General features: G+C 38.6%; 2 protein-coding genes across 5 annotated transcripts in view; one reads left to right on the top strand and one right to left on the bottom strand.

Annotated features, from left to right (window-relative positions):
• Positions 1-12523, top strand: part of arhgef25a (Rho guanine nucleotide exchange factor (GEF) 25a) — an 82874-nt gene extending 70351 nt beyond the window's left edge. For all 4 annotated transcript variants that reach the window (XM_082144888.1, XM_082144891.1, XM_082144889.1 and 1 more), the window contains 10 exons: positions 221-290; positions 3452-3541; positions 4335-4427; positions 5136-5186; positions 5425-5502; positions 5796-5987; positions 6083-6263; positions 6596-6813; positions 8051-8218; positions 10528-12523. In XM_082144888.1, the coding sequence (XP_082001014.1) occupies positions 221-290; positions 3452-3541; positions 4335-4427; positions 5136-5186; positions 5425-5502; positions 5796-5987; positions 6083-6263; positions 6596-6813; positions 8051-8218; positions 10528-10647 (1261 nt within the window). In that variant the 3' untranslated portion in view covers positions 10648-12523. The remainder of the gene's footprint in view (positions 1-220; positions 291-3451; positions 3542-4334; positions 4428-5135; positions 5187-5424; positions 5503-5795; positions 5988-6082; positions 6264-6595; positions 6814-8050; positions 8219-10527) is intronic.
• Positions 12524-13249: 726 nt separating this feature from the next.
• Positions 13250-17965, bottom strand: sp5l (Sp5 transcription factor-like). Its single transcript, XM_082144926.1, has 2 exons — positions 16081-17965; positions 13250-15641 (listed from the first exon to the last, which is right to left on the bottom strand). The coding sequence occupies exons 1-2, from the start codon at positions 16132-16134 to the stop codon at positions 14607-14609; spliced, it is 1089 nt and encodes a 362-aa protein (XP_082001052.1). The 5' UTR covers positions 16135-17965; the 3' UTR covers positions 13250-14606.
• Positions 17966-18459: the final 494 nt, after the last annotated feature.

The raw sequence follows: 18459 nt of genomic DNA, 5'->3' as shown, positions 1-18459 counted from the left end.
TTTATCTGTGTTTGAGTGTGTGTATCATGAATCTGACAAGACTTTCAGTATATTCCTAACTTTCTCTTTAAGATAACTTTCTCAACTTTTTTTTTCTTGCATTTTCTGCACTGATTTTTTTGGGAAAACCTCTGTAATTTAGTGCATGCAGATTCCATATGGTCCTGCTGATGACTTATGGTGAGCTGTATGTCTAATCTCTCCTCTGTTCTGATCTCAGTTATTTCCTGGGTGAGCTGGAGAAATGTGTGGCTGAGCCTGAACGACTGGCCCAACTTTTTATCAAACATGTAAGTCTCTCTATTATTCTCGCTTTCCTCTATCAGCCTTTGCCTAGCAAGACTGAGCAAAACTTCCTCTCACACTTTGAGTAAACGGAGCTGAGAAAACAGATGTTTTTAACACACACGCACATTTTAACACCCCATTAATCGTCCTATCATCCCACTCTATTTCTGTCCCCCCTGTTACTAATACAGCTCATTTAAGACTGTGTATTTGCTTGTGTGTCCACTCCATTGGCTCATCACCACAAGGGAAAAAGAGGCGGGAAAAACAAAGGAGGAATAACAAGCACGGCTATGTCCTTTGATAACATTGCTGCTTTACACACCGTGTCTATTTCTGGAGTTCAGTCCTACACTATGGACATACACACATAAATAACTCGCAGAGAAGAAACAACACAATTCCCGGCGCCCACAGGCGTACATGTGAAGGACTAAAATTTGCAGATTTACAGTTGTGGAAGTACTTCACAGTAGCAGTAATTTGTTTAAAGCTGCCACACGCTGTGATATAAGTTTCTGTGGTGAATCAAAGTGTTTTGCTTAAATGAAAAGCACTTTCAAGAGTTACTGAAAACTCAAATTGGCGTCTGCCAGCATTTGCCCTTTCTACTGTTTAATGAGTCTGAGCCCTTTGGGTAACTTTAAAAGGCTTGAGGGGAATAAAGAAACTTGTAACACAAATCTAAAGGTTGAGTCAAACTATGAAACAAGCGTTGTGGGAAATTGACTGGTAATGAGAAACAGTAATGGAGGGTGAGTGAGGGCCAGGCTCACTCTTTGTCCTGTCCCCACTCTTTCTTTTTTCCTTTCACAAACAAGTACCCCAGACCCACCCCCTGCTCCCCCGTCTCAAATTTCCTCAGCCCCTGCTCTCACCCTCTCTTTTAACTCATACAGTACATTACAAAGTCGTTAGACACTGAAGTTATGTCAGGACTTCCTAACTTCCAGTCAATGATGTGTAACGTAGATAAATTAAGACGATGGGTTGCAAAATCCTTCAGCTGGTCTTAGTCTTATAAGGACATACATTGCACTGCCAAAGTCATTTTCTGAATATGTGTTGTTAGCTGTTTTCCAGTAAAATTGACTAAACATATTACATGGATATTATTATATAATATTTAAATAATATTGTAGTATATATTACAAACTACTTGAGTAATAAAATATTTGAATATTTTTTTTTTTACTTTTTAGTTTATTCTTGTATTTTTACTTTTAGCAAATAATTGTTTTAGCATAAAATAGTTACTGTACATAACTGTAAAAATATTGTTCATTGTTATTTTTATGGTAAAACGAAACAAATGCTGATTTAAGAAATTAATTTTGTGCGGTGTTCTGTCACATGGTCCATATGAAGCTCTTACAATCTGTTGTCAGAACCATTCATGCTTTGACGTCTATCCAATCGGCCTGTCTCCGGGCAACTCAGTCTGTGTGTATTGTAGTGTGTGTGTGTGTGTGTGTGTGTGTGTGTGTGTGTGTGTGTGTGTGTGTGTGTGTGTGTGTGTGTGTGTGTGTGTGTGTGTGTGTGTGTGTGTGTGTGTGTGTGTGTGTGTGTGTGTGTGTGTGTGTGTGTGTGTGTGTGTGTGTGTGTGTGTGTGTGTGTGTGTGTGTGTGTGTGTGTGTGTGTGTGTGTGTGCGTGCGTGCGGGTGTGGGTGTGTGTGTGAGAGAGAGGTAGTGTCCAGTTGTAACGTCCTACTACCTGAATGCAGTGAGAGAGAGAATGGGGCTCTGATTACATTGAGGATAATTGGACTGAATTATAAATGGCCTTCTGCTCACTCTCCTACATCAGTGTTTTGTAATCTCTCTCTATGCCATCAACAGCACGCTGCTCTTATACTGCAGACAGAGTCTGTTTCAAACTATTTAAACACTTACAGCAGCTTGAAAGTTTCCATTGAATCACCTCTGTCATGAATCATGATACATGTTCACCGCTGCCTCATGTCTCAGTCTCTCTTTAACTGCATTTACTAATGGGATCAGGAAAGAATGATTTGACTAGATAAACTACCACCAGTGGCCAATTTATCAACCTTCAATAAATGTATTTTTTTTCTTAAATGATTTAATATATATTTCTATAACTTCACAGCTACTGTTTCGTCTAATTGGCAACAATTTTAACTAACAGGATTCCTGGACATAAGATTGTACTTTAATTAGTGTTTACTTAGTAAAAAATCCACTTTTGGAAACTTAAGTCACACTTACAAATATCTAAATGTCTTTACATTAGATACAAAATATCAAACTAAGTGGTTTCTGCAAACAAAGGATACTTTTCTCAGAACTAACTGCAATGGCTTTTCTGCAACTAGCTGGTGTCAAATTGATTTTAGGCCCTGTTTACACCTGGTATTAAGATGCGTTTTGGGTGATCAGATCACAAGTGGACAACGCTAAATACAGGTGTAAACAGGGTCTAAAACGTTTTGAGCTTGTCCACTTTTTACCACTTCCGAGGTAGTAGAAAACGCATTTGACCGGATTGCTTTCATAGTGTAATGGTCAAATACATTCAAACGGCCACAAAAGACCACCTAATGCGGAAACATTATGGGAAGCTTGCTTGCCAGACGGGATTTAAACTTTGGCTTGAGATCCAGGTTTGGTTTGAAGCTTATTTTGTCCATTAGATCGAAAGATCTGAAAAAGCCCATTTATTTACCCGCCCATAGATCCTCCCCTCTAAGAAATCAGGACAGAAGTGGTTAAAAGTGTACAAAAGAAATTGATTAAAACACCAGGTGTAAACGGGTATGCTTCTCCATCGTCTACTTGTGATCCGATCGACTAAAACGCATCTTAATACCAGGTGTAAAACCGGGCCTTAGTGGCTGAATGAAGTCACTTGCCCTCAAGGTGTACTAGCATAGTCGTCATCACATTAACAGTGGACATAGAAAGCGACTGAATTTGGTTTATTTCATTTTAACAGTATAAAAAATGTCTTTGTGTGAAATGTTTTGCTTGAAAAGGTTGCTGTATTTCTTTCAAATAAACACTACTTGCTGAGATATTTTGTCATATAATTCCAAGACATTCAAAGATTTTTGTTATGGCTTAAATTTACATATACTTTTTGTGTCCTCTGTATAACTACTTAGCTAATTTACTCTGTCCTCTCTGTTTGCACAAACTGCAGGAAAGACGGCTTCACATGTATGTGGTTTATTGCCAGAACAAACCTAAGTCTGAGCACATCGTGTCAGAATACATCGAGACCTACTTTGAGGTGAGTGTATGTGAAGAGCAAGCACACAAACACATGTATACACGCTCTAGTGGAGTCTTCAAAGACACACAGGTTAAGCTCGAGGGGCTGTTTTGGCCGTACAGGCCCATCTGTGTAAATATCTCAAGGCAGACTCTCTCGCTCTCTTTCCATTTGCACTGCGTGTGTAATAATCGCTCAGTGGACATGAAGGCCTTGACCGACCCATCAATTCTTGGAACCAACAAAACAGGGAAAGACTTGATTGAAAAGTTTGACATTTAAATGGATTCTTCTCAGTGCTGTGCCAAAGCATTTAGAGGTTTGATAGCTGAGGTTACTTCAGGTTTTATAGATGGAGATCGCAGGCCATTATGGGATAATGGATCAAGGAGAGTGTTTGGTTATGTTTGGAGTGGAATACCAGCAAACCAATGCATAGCTTAATGCATACTGCGCAGTATGTACTGTATACTGCCTACTATTTTTTAGTTTTTTAAACCATGTGTAAATGATGCATGTTTCCTACGATAATTAACAGATTTTTGTCACATAACCTCAGTGTTGCATGCTAAATTCAGCAAATGTTGTCTAGCTATCTTTTTTTTTTTTTTTGCTCAACTTTTGGCAGTCAGATCATATGACTTAAAAAAAAAAAGATGTTAAATATGCAGTTGAATGCATTGCATTGTGGGTAGCTCATTTGGGTTTTCCATGCATTTTATACTGCACATGGTATGCATGCTGAAAAAAAAATAGAGTTTTCTCTCTTTGCATAAAGGATTCAGTCAATCAGGTGTGTGTTTGTATGCAGGAACTGAAACAGCAGCTGGGTCACAGGCTGCAGCTGAATGACCTGCTCATCAAACCCGTGCAGAGGATCATGAAGTACCAGCTGCTACTGAAGGTGAAACCGAGTGCAACACAAACACACATCACACACATTCTTGTGCACTCGTGGCTTATTCTATTAGGAGTGTTGGGGATCATGTCAAATCAATTCCACATTGATAAATAAAAGTAGAACATCAAATTATTATCTAAATTTTAATACAGATGAATTTGATTTTAAGAAATATATAATCAAACAATACTTTAAGGGGTTTCTGTTTTACACTATCATTCAAAAGTTTGGGGTCTTTTTATGTTTTTGAAAGTAGTCTCTTAGGTTCACCAAGGCTGCATTAATGGAAATAAAAACTACAGTAATACTGTGAAATATTGTATTATTATAATTATAAATAACTGTATATTTTAATATATTTAAAAAAAAAAACCTGTGATGGCAAGGCTGAATTTTCAGCAGCATTACTCCAGTCTTTTTTTTAGGATTTCTTTACTGTCACTTTTAATTAATGTAATGCGTCCTTGCAGAATAAAAGTATTAAAAAAAAATATATACTTTTGTTCCCAAACTTTTGAGCCGTAGTATATTTTTATATTCTGCCCTGGTTGGCAATTACTGCTGTTGAAGAAATTATAATTTTTGTATGCTGATGCCTTTGGTGTGAAACGTGTCACAGTAACACCACAGACCTGTTACCAGTCAAATCATATTAAGATCTTTTTACAAAAATAGAACATTCTAGAGCTCACGCTGTGTGTCTCGCGACAGGATTTCCTCAAATACTACACAAAGGCTGGGATGGACACTGAAGAGCTGGAGGTATGAGTCACTCATCAGAAACTGTAATCGTTATGCAAGTTTTATTTCTCAAGACCAGAAGAAACACATAATCCCACCAAGGAACATTGTGTGATTCCTTGACCCTGCCATCTTGTGTTTTTTTCTTCCCTTTGCCAGAAATCAGTAATACTATACTTTTTCATAGGCTTTAATAAAGATTTGAGGTCTGTTTCCACACATTGCACCCTCTCTCTCTCTCTCTCTCTCTCTCTAACAGAAAGCTGTGGAGGTGATGTGTTTTGTTCCGAAGCGCTGCAATGACATGATGAACGTGGGTCGGCTGCAAGGCTTTGAGGTATGGTGCCAGACTCAGGCTGTGGTTTAAAGCTGTCGGTCTTTGGAAATACTGAAAGTCACTCTGATCCTCTAAAGCAGGGGTTTTCTATTTAAAAATCTATTTTTATCTATTTCAAATAAAAACCTTTCTGTTCATCAAAGAATCCTCTCTCTCTCTCTCTCTCTCTCTCTCTATATATATATATAAATAATTACCTGTGTTCATATTTTAGAAAGGGGATCATTATATTTGGGGGTCCCAAAGGGTTTGAAAATCCATGCCCTAAAACCACATTTTCTTTCTTTATTCAGGGGAAGATCACGGCACAAGGAAAACTTCTCCAGCAAGACACGTTCACAGTCACAGAACAGGACAGCAGCTTCCTTTCCCGCACTAAGGAGAGGCGGGTCTTCCTATTTGAACAGCTTGTCATCTTCAGTGAGCCAATAGACAGGAAAAAGGGATTTTCTCTACCTGGATATATTTTTAAAAACAGTATTAAGGTGAGCTTTAGACCCCTTTGGAGGAAGTTATCATCACATAAGGTTTCCACATTACGCAGTATGTTTGCATGTGTTAACGTAGCTTCTTCTTTCAGATAAGTTGTCTGGGCGTGGAGACGTGTGTAGACAATGACCCTAATCGTTTTGCCCTGACGTCTCGGGGGGCTGATGGCAGCACGGTGCGATTTGTCTTGCACTCCTTGTCGCTGGACATCTGCAAGGCTTGGATCAGCGACGTGAGTCAAATACTGGAGACCCAACGCAATTTCCTCAATGGTGAGACTCACAAAGTGAACACCATACACCCTGCTGATTTCAGCTCAGCCCCCAACCTCAGAAGCTGTTTTAGACTGATGTTCAAACCTTTCATGGATGAACATTTAAGTGATATCTAAACTCAGTGCTCATTTTACACTTTATTATAGTCCTCAACAGTTAAAACGTTGAATGTCAAATCATTGAAAATACAACTTCACGAATTTCCAGTGGAAAAAAGGAAAATCTGATTCTGAACATGAACTAGGAAGTCATTTTATGTCCTCTAAGCCTTGTTATTGTTTGGCAAATTAAATATGGCTACTCTATCAGTTTTGTTTTGTGTGTTGCAGCCCTGCAGTCGCCCATTGAGTACCAGAGAAGGGAGAGCAAGAGCAACAGTTTGGGTCGTAGCATGAAGCCTCCTCTGTCAGCAGTGGTTGGTCTGAGGCCTCACTCCTCAGCATCTATCGACCGACACAAACTGCCCTGCCTGCGCTCCTGTAACACATCATTGCCCTCTCTCTACCTGCCCAGCCAGGTCCCCACTGATGACCACTCACAGCCAGAGGTAAGAGATTTCAGTCGTTTGAGGTTTGCTCAAACCTCACGCACCTAGTTTTTGTGTGGTCATCTCCACTGTCAATCAGACCTATATTGAACAAATGGTAGCCTGTCAGAGCTGATGGCCTTGTAGGCAGTGCTCCAAAATGTAGCACGGTTGGCTTGAGTGACCCAAGTTCAAGTCCCGGCCAGTGGTTATTTATCGATCCCTCATGCCTGCCCATGCTGCTATGCCTGGACAGAGCGGGGAGAGCAGCAAGTCAACCCCCCTTGGGGTACAGAACAAAACCAGCATACATAATTACAATTCTCAATTACATGAGTTGTGTAATTACAAATACATGATAGAAAATGCTTGCAATGTATGGGAATGGGAATGGGAATTTAAATAGGCCGCTGTGATAGATGTCGACTGGATTGGTACACGTCAGGAACAGCTGGCTATCAGCTGATGCGAGCTTGGCTGACGTGGCCTGCCTGAACTAACGCGATGCTTGATGAGTAATGCATCCCATATCACAGTATATCTGAGAGTGTACTATTTTCAGTGGATTTTTAGTATGCATGCTTGCACTGTTTTTGCTGGTTTTCTCTTGACTTTGTCTTACATACTTTTCAATCCCCAACAAAATGGTTCTTCTGGTCCATAGTAGATGTGAATTGGGATTTGTCACACTCATCTCAAGCAGAAAGAGAACACATGTATTCACAGAGAGACAGTGTTTGTTATTGTCAACTAAAATAAAAAAAAAAAATTTTTTTTTTACATTTTTGTTAATTGAAATCAAATTAAAATATAAATATTAGATGGCCTTGGCAACTAACTAAAATAGGTTTAATTTGGTGTATAAAAATGTATAACCGAAATAAACAAAATCTTAAATACATTTAAACCATTTTGAAATGTTTATTTTAACTATTAAAAATTACTAAAGCACAAAATTACTTAAAATGATGCTAAAATGGAAATATAAAAATAAAAGCTAATTCAAAATATTAATACCAACTGTAATTGTTTATAAATATTACTACAATAACTTATAAATAATAATATTTATTACTGATATTTAACTACAAATATAAGTATTACTCTAGTTAGTCTTGCTGAGCAAGAACGGCCTGTTTCTGTCTTTTAAGTTTTCTAATCCCACTGTCATCATCTGAGAGGTCACAATCATATGTGGTAAATGGATATAAATAACCTGAAAGATTTTGTAACCACTGTTTCTGTCTGACGTTTACAGTCAACACAAGCCCAGCGCTGTCCGGTGGACTCCAGACTGAATTCCCAGACGGTGTCTCCAACTCACGTGCAGCTGGCCTTCTCTGAAGAGCCGCCATTCTCCCAGGCACCCCTAAACTGCCAGGCGGTCTCCAACGGACTGTGTTCCTCTAGCACGCAAGGCTCACAGGTACTGTGCGTACCCGCTCACACAGGCTCACTTGGATTTGGTTTTCTTGGAATGTGGTTAGTTTAAAAAAGAGGCCATGCTGCTCCCTCTGCTGGTATATTGTGGACATGCAATAACAATATTCTAACATGGCCTTATTTGCAGGACAGGTACATTGTCTGAAGCTCTGGATTAATTGTTTAATACAACTTGTTTTATTACAAATGATATCATAAGCAAAACAATTTGAGTAAAAAATTTGCATATTTCATTACTGACCTAGAAACAGTGTCGAATTTAAATATGTATTATTCATTTTACCTTGTAACCTCTTTGATCATACATGAGACTACAAACAAACCTATGAAGTTATGAAGTCTACTTTACTGAGGTTTTCCTTATTCTGAGACAGCGGCCCATTAAAACATCCCTCTCCGTCTGCAGGGGCGTCTAGCCCAAAATGAGCTTTGATGACAGCTCAACAATAGTTGTGCGTGAAATAGCTGTTTATCTGCTTTACTCAGGCCACTTGACAAACAGGAAGGAGACAGGTTGACAGAAGGAAGTACCAGATCCCTATCTAACGCCTGATTGTTCTTGCAGGCTGTTGGATCAGACTGGTGCTGGATCTGAGCGCTGTTTTGACTTCAGTTCCCATGTGGTTATGTGCTTAACACTAACTACTTTTCATGCTAGATTAATTTTATAACCATCTGCCATATCTAATCTAAAATAATCACTGCCATGATTTCATTTCTTCAGGCTATATTTATTATGGCAAGGGGACAAACAAGGGTTTCTCACCTGGATGGGATTATAGTAGGATTTTGATTGTTATTTCTATTCTGATATTGGAGGTGAGAAACGATCACCAATACCAAGGGACACCGAACATAATTAAGATCTTTGAGGTTTATAATAAGTGTGAAAAGCTTTTCAGAGTTTCTGTTCTGTTCTGTTCTGTTCTGTCTAAAAAGGATTCTGGGTCTGACAGGAGTGTTCAACAATATTATATCATTTCTGAAGCTCTCGTTATGAAATTCAGTCATGCTGATTTTAGTCATGTCTTAAAACCTGTGACAAACATATTACTCTTAATATCCTAGGCTGTTCCTGGTAATTAACTCTTCAGCCATTTTTAGACATAAGCTCGGCTCGTGACAGCTCATTATTCTCTGCTTGGGGAATAGGCGAGAATTTCTTTGCCGTCACGCATCACAAACCTTTATATATTCATGAATGAAGATTTCACATGAACTGTGTGGGGAAAAATTAGAATCCTATGGAAGCCTGTGAGAGTTAAAAAAGTGAAAAGGTAACTGAGATGTTATATATCCCAATTGCAACTTTATTTATGATCTAATGAATGGCTGTGTCTCACATTATGACTTTGTAATTTGTAATTGCAACTTTCTTACAATTGTGACTTTATATTTCGCAATTGTGACTTAGATCCTAAAAAGCCGTTTACACGACACCGTTTTCAACTAAAAACTTTTTATGCGTTTTGGCTGTTCATTTACACGACAACGGCTTTTTGGGGGCCTGAAAACTCAAAGTTTTGAAACCGGGTTTCAAAATTCAAGTTTTTGAAAACGATACTGTTATTGCCTTTGTGTAAACTACAAAACCACGAATTTGTGAAACAGGGACGGCATACGTATTACGTGTTCAGCGTATAGTGTTTGTTTACAAAGTGACATCGCCAACTACTGGCCTGGCATGAATAATACAGCGTTTTTAGACGTTTTCATGGATCCGTGTGAACGGGGATCGTTTTGACAATGTTTTCATTTGTACAGAGAAAAAACGTTTCTGTTTTTAGTACATCATTGTCGCGTAAACGTACCCTTTGTTTCTCATAATGACTTCATATATCAGTCACTATGTCTCATAATTGCAACTATTTTTCATAATTGTGACTTTATATCTCATATAGGCCTATTATATTTCACAATTGCAACTTTGTTTCTTGTAAATGTGACTTTATATCCCACAGGGTGACTTTATATCTCACAATTGCGACTTAACTTACAATGGCGACTTTATACCGCAATTTTATATTTTATCCTTGCAACTTTATTTTTTGTAACTGTGTCTTTATATCTCATGATGTGACGTGTTTTGCAATTGCGGCTTTGTTTCTCATAAATGTGACTTTATATCTAATGATTGTGACTATATCTTACATGATTTTATAAAAAAAAAAAAAAACATTCACAATAGGTTAAAACAGACTTCCATAGAATCATAATGTTAATAATGTGCTGTTGAGAAAAATAAACCATCAGTGGCAGAAATGGCCTTTTCCCCCCCTCCACTGTGTCCAGATCTCAGGAGAGGGTGGACGCAGAGCTTCATCGAGAGAGGGGCGCATGGCTGTTCCTAGCCCCTCCTCCACTCTTCAGCGCTCCAGTAACTTGGCCCAGCTTGATGAGGACGACCTGTGAATGGAAACGACCCTGAATCTGATGTTTGCACCAGAGCATGCCACAATCTGGACTTTATTCACGTCTGTTATCTTGTGGTATTCTTCCTGAACCTGTGACGTGAATTTCCTAGTGACTTTTTAAATTGTTTTACATCATTTCTTATGGTTTTTTTGTTTTGTTTGTTTTTTGTCTTTTTACTAAAGTTGTGTTTTGTTCAAAGGAGAATCAACCATTCCTATATTGGGAGGTCACTGGAGCAGGAACCAGAGTAAACCTTTATTTTAGGGTGTGAGGATGCGTTTGGGCAAGCGTGCATGTATGTATGTTTTTGAGTGTGTGTTTGTGTGCTAAATTCTGATGGCTTCATCCTTGCAAACATGCTGAACATTTTCCATCAGATGTGTTTTGCAGAGAACATACTGTATTATTACAAACATAATAGAGTCCTTAAGGGGCTCACGCTGGATTTTAAAGGTTTCGCACTATCGGTGCCTCTTTACAGAAGCTGTCTTTCTATCTCCCACCTATATTGAATGCTCTCGTGGGCTGCGTAAACTCTTATGAAGGAGCTAAGGGGAAACAGACTCTAAATGCAGCTAAATTTGTATATACCGTATGTAGCGGAATGATCTGTGCATGGAGACACGGACGCTTGACTTTCTCTTCGCTGATTGGGGGTTTGAATTCTCTAAGATCAATGAACTCTGTTGGACAAGGTGGACATAAGAGATCACACACAACGAGCATTTGCCTTGTTGAGCAGGAGGACTCGCTCAAGGGAAGGACTGAAAGATAGACTGCAGTTGTTATGGCAGAAGAAGATGCCGCATAATAGTATTTTATCTGTGGTTTAATGGCCCGTTTTAGCTTCTGCCGCCCCCTCCTCATTGGACGCACACTGCCTGGATTACTCTGCAGGTCTCTCGATACAAAATGAGGTTTCCAAATGATATTAGGTGATGATGATAATAATAATTATAATAACATTATTATTATTGTTGTTGTTATTATTAACTTAATGAAGGCCAAAGGTAAAATGTTATATCATTATGTGCCAAACGCAGGTGCCAGTACCCTTTACAGAAAATGTCATTCAGTTTCAGACCATCTAAAACACTTGCTTAATTTTTGGGAAAATGTTCTCATAAAAACTAAGGAAAAAGCTAAAGATGTCTCTTTTTTTTTTTTCCTCCATAGTTTTAAAACAAATGTATTGTGTTTTGTTTTGTTGTGTTGTTTTATTTTTATTTTTAAAAAGTATTTGTTAATGACTAACTAAATCATTAGTAAAAATAGTATTGACATTGTTAATCGAGTCTGAAACATATGGTTTGTCATAAAATGTTAAATGCCTCGCCAAAGAAGGGATGGAATGTGTTTGGTATTTGATGTTGAAGCATGATCAAAAAGCACTTTCGCTCCATTTAGCTCATTGCACATTCTTTCCAAGAGAGGGAGCCAGAGGACTTCAACTCTGTATACACAACCAATCAGTCTTCTTTTTTTTCTTTTCCACAGATCAATTTAAAACTTTAAATTCAAAGCACCAAAGCTCATATGCTTTACTGTTGGCATGTTTCAGATGCATTCGCTTAAATATCCTTAAAATGATTGTAACAACCTTCTCTTGCCTTGACGTAATATTCAAATCAGCAGAAATCAAATAATTTGACATATCCCTGTATAAACTGAAAGCTTTCCTGTACTGCCTTTCCACAAATGTGGGTTTGAATCTTACATTGTTGCATGCTATTTTGAAGAACACCTCTAAATGATGAAGGAAATGATGTAGAGAAAGAATTGGACATGATCCAGGTCTATGTGACAAAACCATTGTATTATATCAAATTAAACTGGTTCCTTTTGGAACGCAAGGGTGTTTTAGAACACACAATGTTTCCTTCTCGGCTGTTTTCTCTGTAGTTTGCTGTGTGATGATGTTTAGGATGTGTGTTTCTGATATAGGGGCGACATTTGAGATATTCTCAAAGTAGGATAATATCTGTTTCTGTATACACAAAAAACCTACAAAAAGACACAAGATAGTTTACTGAACACTATTGAGGGGGCATGTTGTCACACTATATGGAGTTAGTTGTCACAATGAAACCTGCTATTAAACAGTCTATTACTGGCCTATTATTCAGCAAAATTTTCCAGTATAACAACTAAACATTGTAATAATAAATTGTATAAAATTGTGTATTAAAACATGAATTAAACGTGACAAATTGCCCTGATGTTATGAAAAATATCAGTTTAACCTTTCAGCCAAAATCTTAATTATATCCTTTATTGGTGTGGAAATTAGTTTATACAAGAAATATATATACAAAAATATAATTCACAGGAATTATTAGATTTTTAGACTCTTTTTGATCTATAGGTGTTTAAAACTAACATACAAAATCACTGGTAGAGAAAACAAACATTAGTGTATTTGGACTTTTTGACTCAAACCCTTTTGGTTACTGTGACAACTTGCCCCGGTATGCAGGTTTTAGTGGAGTTTAACTAGAATGTTTATGATTAAACTCCATCAGACACTTTATGATGACCTAAATAGATGAAAACCTTCTCAGTCATTAATGCTTTGGTTTCTTTTTTTGTTAAAAAAGAGTGTTAAGGGTAAAAATGTCATACTGATGAAGAAAAAAAATCCTCCATATCAGTGAGCTTTCTGAGATCTGGCTAGGTAATCTAGTCAACACATGCAGACATCTGGTTAATTTGTCTCTGTTTTAAGTCACATTCTGGGCATTCCTGAGCAGTAAAGGGTTCATTTGCACACACAGATGGGGGAGAGGGGTTTTAAGCATTCACTATCACAAAGGTGCCAAATCAAAGTGACTTCTGTCGCGGCCAGTGGGATATAAACAGCTGGGGGTCCATTCACATTGAGCTCCAGTGGAGCGTAACTGTTGTCTGTTATTTACACTGGCAATTACGAGACAACATGACTGTGAACTTGATGGGAGAAGGTCAGACCACTGTTCCCATGAATGGCCCGACTATTTATTGACAACTGTAAAATGTCTGAAGACTTTCCAATCATTTGTCTTTCCTTTAAGTGCTTCCTCGACACCTTAGAAACAATGGCCATCTTAAATTAGCATCCTGAATGCTATTGCATTAACATTTGAATAAATGCAAAACGCTGAGGTTCGACACTGAGGTTTAGATTTAACATTAGCCATTTGCTGAACTTCACACATCTGTTAAAATGAACTAAGGGTGCTTGACAAGGTATTAAATGGAATTTTTGCTATGAAGGAATGAACAAAACACAAAGCACAAGATTTTGATTTGCAGAGTTATTCATGTTTATTAATATTTCACATGCTGGTCTTCATAGAACTGTGCACTGTATAAACATTATATACATATGGTTCATGTTTTGAATTAAGATTTCGACATATTTATAGCAGTGCCATTCTCTGCAAGAAAACAAGACTTTAGGTGATCTGTCAGGGAATAGTGTTGGCAAATTTTGCAACCAGAATTTATGATTTCAACATAAGGCATCAATTCCCCCTAAAACAAAATACCAATAAAGCAACAACAAAATGTAAACAAATGACAGTTTCACCAAGTAACAAATACTTGTCATTGTGCTGTTCAAAGAGTTTCCTGTAGCTTTTGAATTAAAATCTTTAAATAAATGTGCAAGGGCAAAGTTTGGTCATGAGAAGTCTTTGCATCCAGAGCCATAAAAAAAAGTCACTTTTATTAGATATATCACAACGAGAGAACTTCTGCTGTGCCCATAAGTCTCTTTAAAATCTCAAAGGTTGGTTTCGGTGCAGCATCGTGTGCGTTCGCTCCAGTGTTTTCAAATAAAGTACAATGGAAACAGGCCCATGTCCCTATTGCTTTTTGGAATATCTGTTAAAAACCTTCAGATGACGCAAATGTCCTTGTAAGGTCTCTGGTCTCATTCCGGATACTCTATTGAGTTCTTTTGCATTTTACCTTCTTTACTCTCTCTTGATGTTGCTTAGCAGTGCATCAGTCCCACTGTGAGCGGGCTGACCGGACCGGCTCTTCCTGCTCTGATGGGTCTTCACATGCTTGGAGAGATGATCGCTCCGCATAAACCTTTTCCCACACTGCTGACAGCCGAAACGCTTCTCCCCGGTGTGCGTGCGGAGATGCCTCTGCAGCTCATCTGAACGTGTGAAGCTCTTCCCGCAGAAGAGCCAGTTGCAGATGAAGGGACGCTCGCCGGCGTGCCATCGCAGGTGCGCCTTCAGGTGAGAGGTTTTTTTGTAAACCTTGCCACATTCTGGAATGTGACAAATGTGCAGTCTTTTCTTCCCGAACTCTAGAGCAGCACCTCCGTTTCCCGAGGACTGGCAGTTGGGGCATTTGCACCTGCGACAGCGACGAGTGGAGCTCAACAGACCCTTTGAGGTGCCCTGCAGAAGTGCAGCAATTTGAGGCTGGTGGCCCAAAACAAGCTGCCGTCCCAAAGAGAAGGGGTGACTGGAGGGTGCGCTGCTACTCTGAGGGAGACTCCACCACTGCTGGCCGTCCTCGACGTGCCCGCCGGGCAGGTGAGGTCTTCCTGAAGCGTTTTGAAGAAAGCTGGGAAAGTTCTGACCCACAGCGTTGTGCTGCGCGTAGTACGCCGCGTTCCCCTGCGTCTGGGAGGAGAGCATCTTTACCGGAGACAGCTCGAACGAGTAGGCGGAAGGGGGCTCGGCTGGAGGTGTGAGGGGCAGCTCGTGGTGGTGATGGTGGTGATGATGGTGATGATGGGCGTGCGAGCCCAGGGTGGGCTGCATGTGGCCGGGGAACTGCATTTTGGGCATGGTAAAGGTCATCTGGTGAGCGCTCAAGCTGGAGTTAGGGGCCACGTCATTGCTCCAGAGCTGAAACATGCTGGAAGCGGAGCCCACTGGACCCTCGTAAGGGAGCTGTGACCCCTCCTGCCAAGCCTGACTGCATGTGGTGGCCAAAAAAGAAAGGGTGTTAGGACCGCTCTCTGGAGAGGAGCTGGGAGTACGATCCTAGAGGGGAGAAAACAAATAATTGTGACTAAATCAACCTTCATACTTGCATATGCAGAATCACTGAACAAATAATATAACAAAATAAGTTTAATTGCTGCCTTATTTGTAGTTTTTATTGTTATTTTGAAATATTATGAAATTTTAAAGAAACATAATTATAATAATTGTATAATATAAAAAATATAAAAATTGAAAATAAGGCAGCAATTAAACTTATGTTAATACATTTTTACAAAGGAAAGAAAGAAAGAAAGAAAGAAAGAAAGAAAGAAAGAAAGAAAGAAAGAAAGCAAGCAAGAAAGAGAAAGAAAATGAATGAATTGAACCAAAAATAAAGTTATGCAGGAAACAAAAATTCTAAGTTGGAGATGTGATTGTGCCAAAGTCTCTCTATGTACTCGGAAAATGCACGATAAAACAAATGAAAGTGCAGTACCTGTAAGAAATTGTGCAGGAAATTGTCCGCTCTGGATAAGGTTAACGCAGCCATGTGTGCACTGGATCTTCAAAATATCCACACCTGCGTAAAAGCGCGGCGCGCAGTGCGTAACCGAGCCAAAGTCAGAGTGCGCGGGTACGAGGGCGAGGAGGCGCGCAAAGATCCTGCTCGGATTGACCCCGCTACACAGTCAGGTTACCGGTGCATGAGTTTAGATATAGTGCTCATCAATAATCCCTCGATTCTCTCTTGCTACTCCTGTCCTTTATCGGCTGTAAGAGTCGTTGGCCACTCCGCGCTCTTGCTGCTGGTTTTCTGGGTCCCTTTTTAAAAAGCAGCGGCTTTCAAACCAAGACTCGTCCTTTTGAAGTGCGACTGAAGGGCCTGTCGCAATAAGTCCTGAGGATCATTTCAAAAGGCGCTCGGATCGCATCTTCTCTTTATAGGGAAAAGATCCTCTCGACGGGGTCTCTTAAGTATGTATCAGGAGGGCCAGTGAATGGAGGAGAGATGCGGTGGGGGAATATTGGGGAGGGCAATCTTTGGGAGATTAGGAAGAGGGGTGTGTATTATAACCTTCATTTTATTCTAATTTAATTTCGCCAAATGTTAACCTGAGAGAGCTCCTTTCTTTACCGGTTGTTGGTGAGAAGAGTCTAAAATTAAAAAGTTTGTTTTACATGTAACTAATATTTACAAGTTTAACACTTGTTCTTTTGTCATAAATTAAGAACGAAACGAACCTAGGCTACTTTCTTGTTAGAACCATTAAAACAACTTTAATAATGCCAAAACAATTTTCTATTTATTTAACTTGTCACCTTCATTTCTACTTGATTTTAAGAGTTTCAACCAGATTTTTTTTTTTTTTTTCATCAAATGCAACGAGCCACTAAATATATATATTTTTTCTTTTTTTTAATTAAGGGACATAAATATTCTATTTAGCTGACTGCAAAGTACAGTTGATGTGCATTTAAAAAGGAAAATTTAAATAAATTATATAATACATATTATGAAAATGTGACATTTTCCTAACAAATTACTGGGAATTAGCCTAATATAATGAAATAATGTTTGCATATAATGCTAAAAGGTTTTTAGGGGTTTAAAGTGACTAAAACTTTTGAAAGTATTTTATGCAGATTAGTTCAGCTGTATTTGATCTTTCGTTCTTATGAGCACAACTAACTGTTAATCTGTCTATTGATAGGAGCAGTTCAACTGTTAGTTGTCAACTGATCATTCTGGGAAAATGGCGTATTAAGACGCCAAATTATGTTTGAAGACGATCGAATTGGGCTATTATTCTTGTCCCGTTAATTAAAGAGAATGAAGAAGCTACACCAGGTAATCAGAAACCAACTTATAAAAGTTTCAACCAAGACAAATGAAATAAACGTCCATGCGCACTAGCTCGCACTCTTAAGTGATATTATAAATAAAGAGCCCTGCGTGACATTTTCACACTCCGGGTTCAAGTTAAGGGCGTCATCACATTTAAAGGGATTAAATGCAGAGCATCCAAAGTTCATCTAACACTTTGAGTCTTTTTCTAAGAGAATTTACATTGAAGTCGGAAAGCCATTTAACATCTTAATACATAGAAAATCCTTGCTGCTTTGTGTTGCCTCTCACCTCTAGTCGCATAACAATCGACCTTTGTCCCAGCAGATGCATTGCTTTAGTCTGCTAAAATATACCACAGCGATGGAGAAATGAGATGACACGTAGGAAACGTGCTAAACTTATACATGCGTCGACTTGTAATCAGTCCAATTGAGTTGTTTTAAACATTTTTATTTTCGTATGTGGCTTTTTAAATGTATCTCGAAGATGTATTTTAAAATAAACTAGCCTATGTTAGTATGTAACCTATTAATAACTGTTTATATACTGAGTAATTGGTTTCATTCACACATTGAAAGAGAGACGAAGAGATGACCATCTCTTTGTTATTCAATGAAAAATTTATGAGATATATATATATATATATATAATTTGACTGACTGCGGATTTGAGTTCATTAAAATAACAAATTAATAAATAAATCAAATGTATAAACAAACCAACAACATTCTCTCTGTAAAAATCACATTAGAGATTGCATTTTAAACATAACATAATAAGCAGCAGCACATCTCTGTACTGTATGGGGGGCAATTAAGGGGTGTAATACTAATAAAACAAAATAACAGTCAAAAAAAGGGGGAACAGGTAGAGGACGGAGGTATAACACATCAAATATTTGGTCGCTTTACGTAGGGGAGGCTGCTTCCGTCTCCTTTTGCTTGCTTTATTACGGAGCAGAAGTTGTTAATTACCCAGATTCTTATTTCCTGTCCCCTAAATCCCCCCCTCCTTCCCCCCACCCAC

This window comes from Leuciscus leuciscus (genome assembly GCF_965113295.1).
Source record: "Leuciscus leuciscus genome assembly, chromosome: 18".
NCBI classification, from domain to species: Eukaryota; Metazoa; Chordata; class Actinopteri; order Cypriniformes; family Leuciscidae; genus Leuciscus; species Leuciscus leuciscus.
This window is presented reverse-complemented; position numbering and strand designations above follow the sequence as displayed.

Excerpts from the sequence above, each read along its gene's own strand:
- sp5l (XM_082144926.1), bottom strand. The coding sequence starts at position 16,134 with ATGGCTGCGTTAACCTTATCCAGAGCGGACAATTTCCTGCACAATTTC. Across the intron at positions 15,642-16,080 it reads TCCTGCACAATTTCTTACAG|GATCGTACTCCCAGCTCCTC; the intron begins GTACTGCACTTT and ends TCTCCCCTCTAG.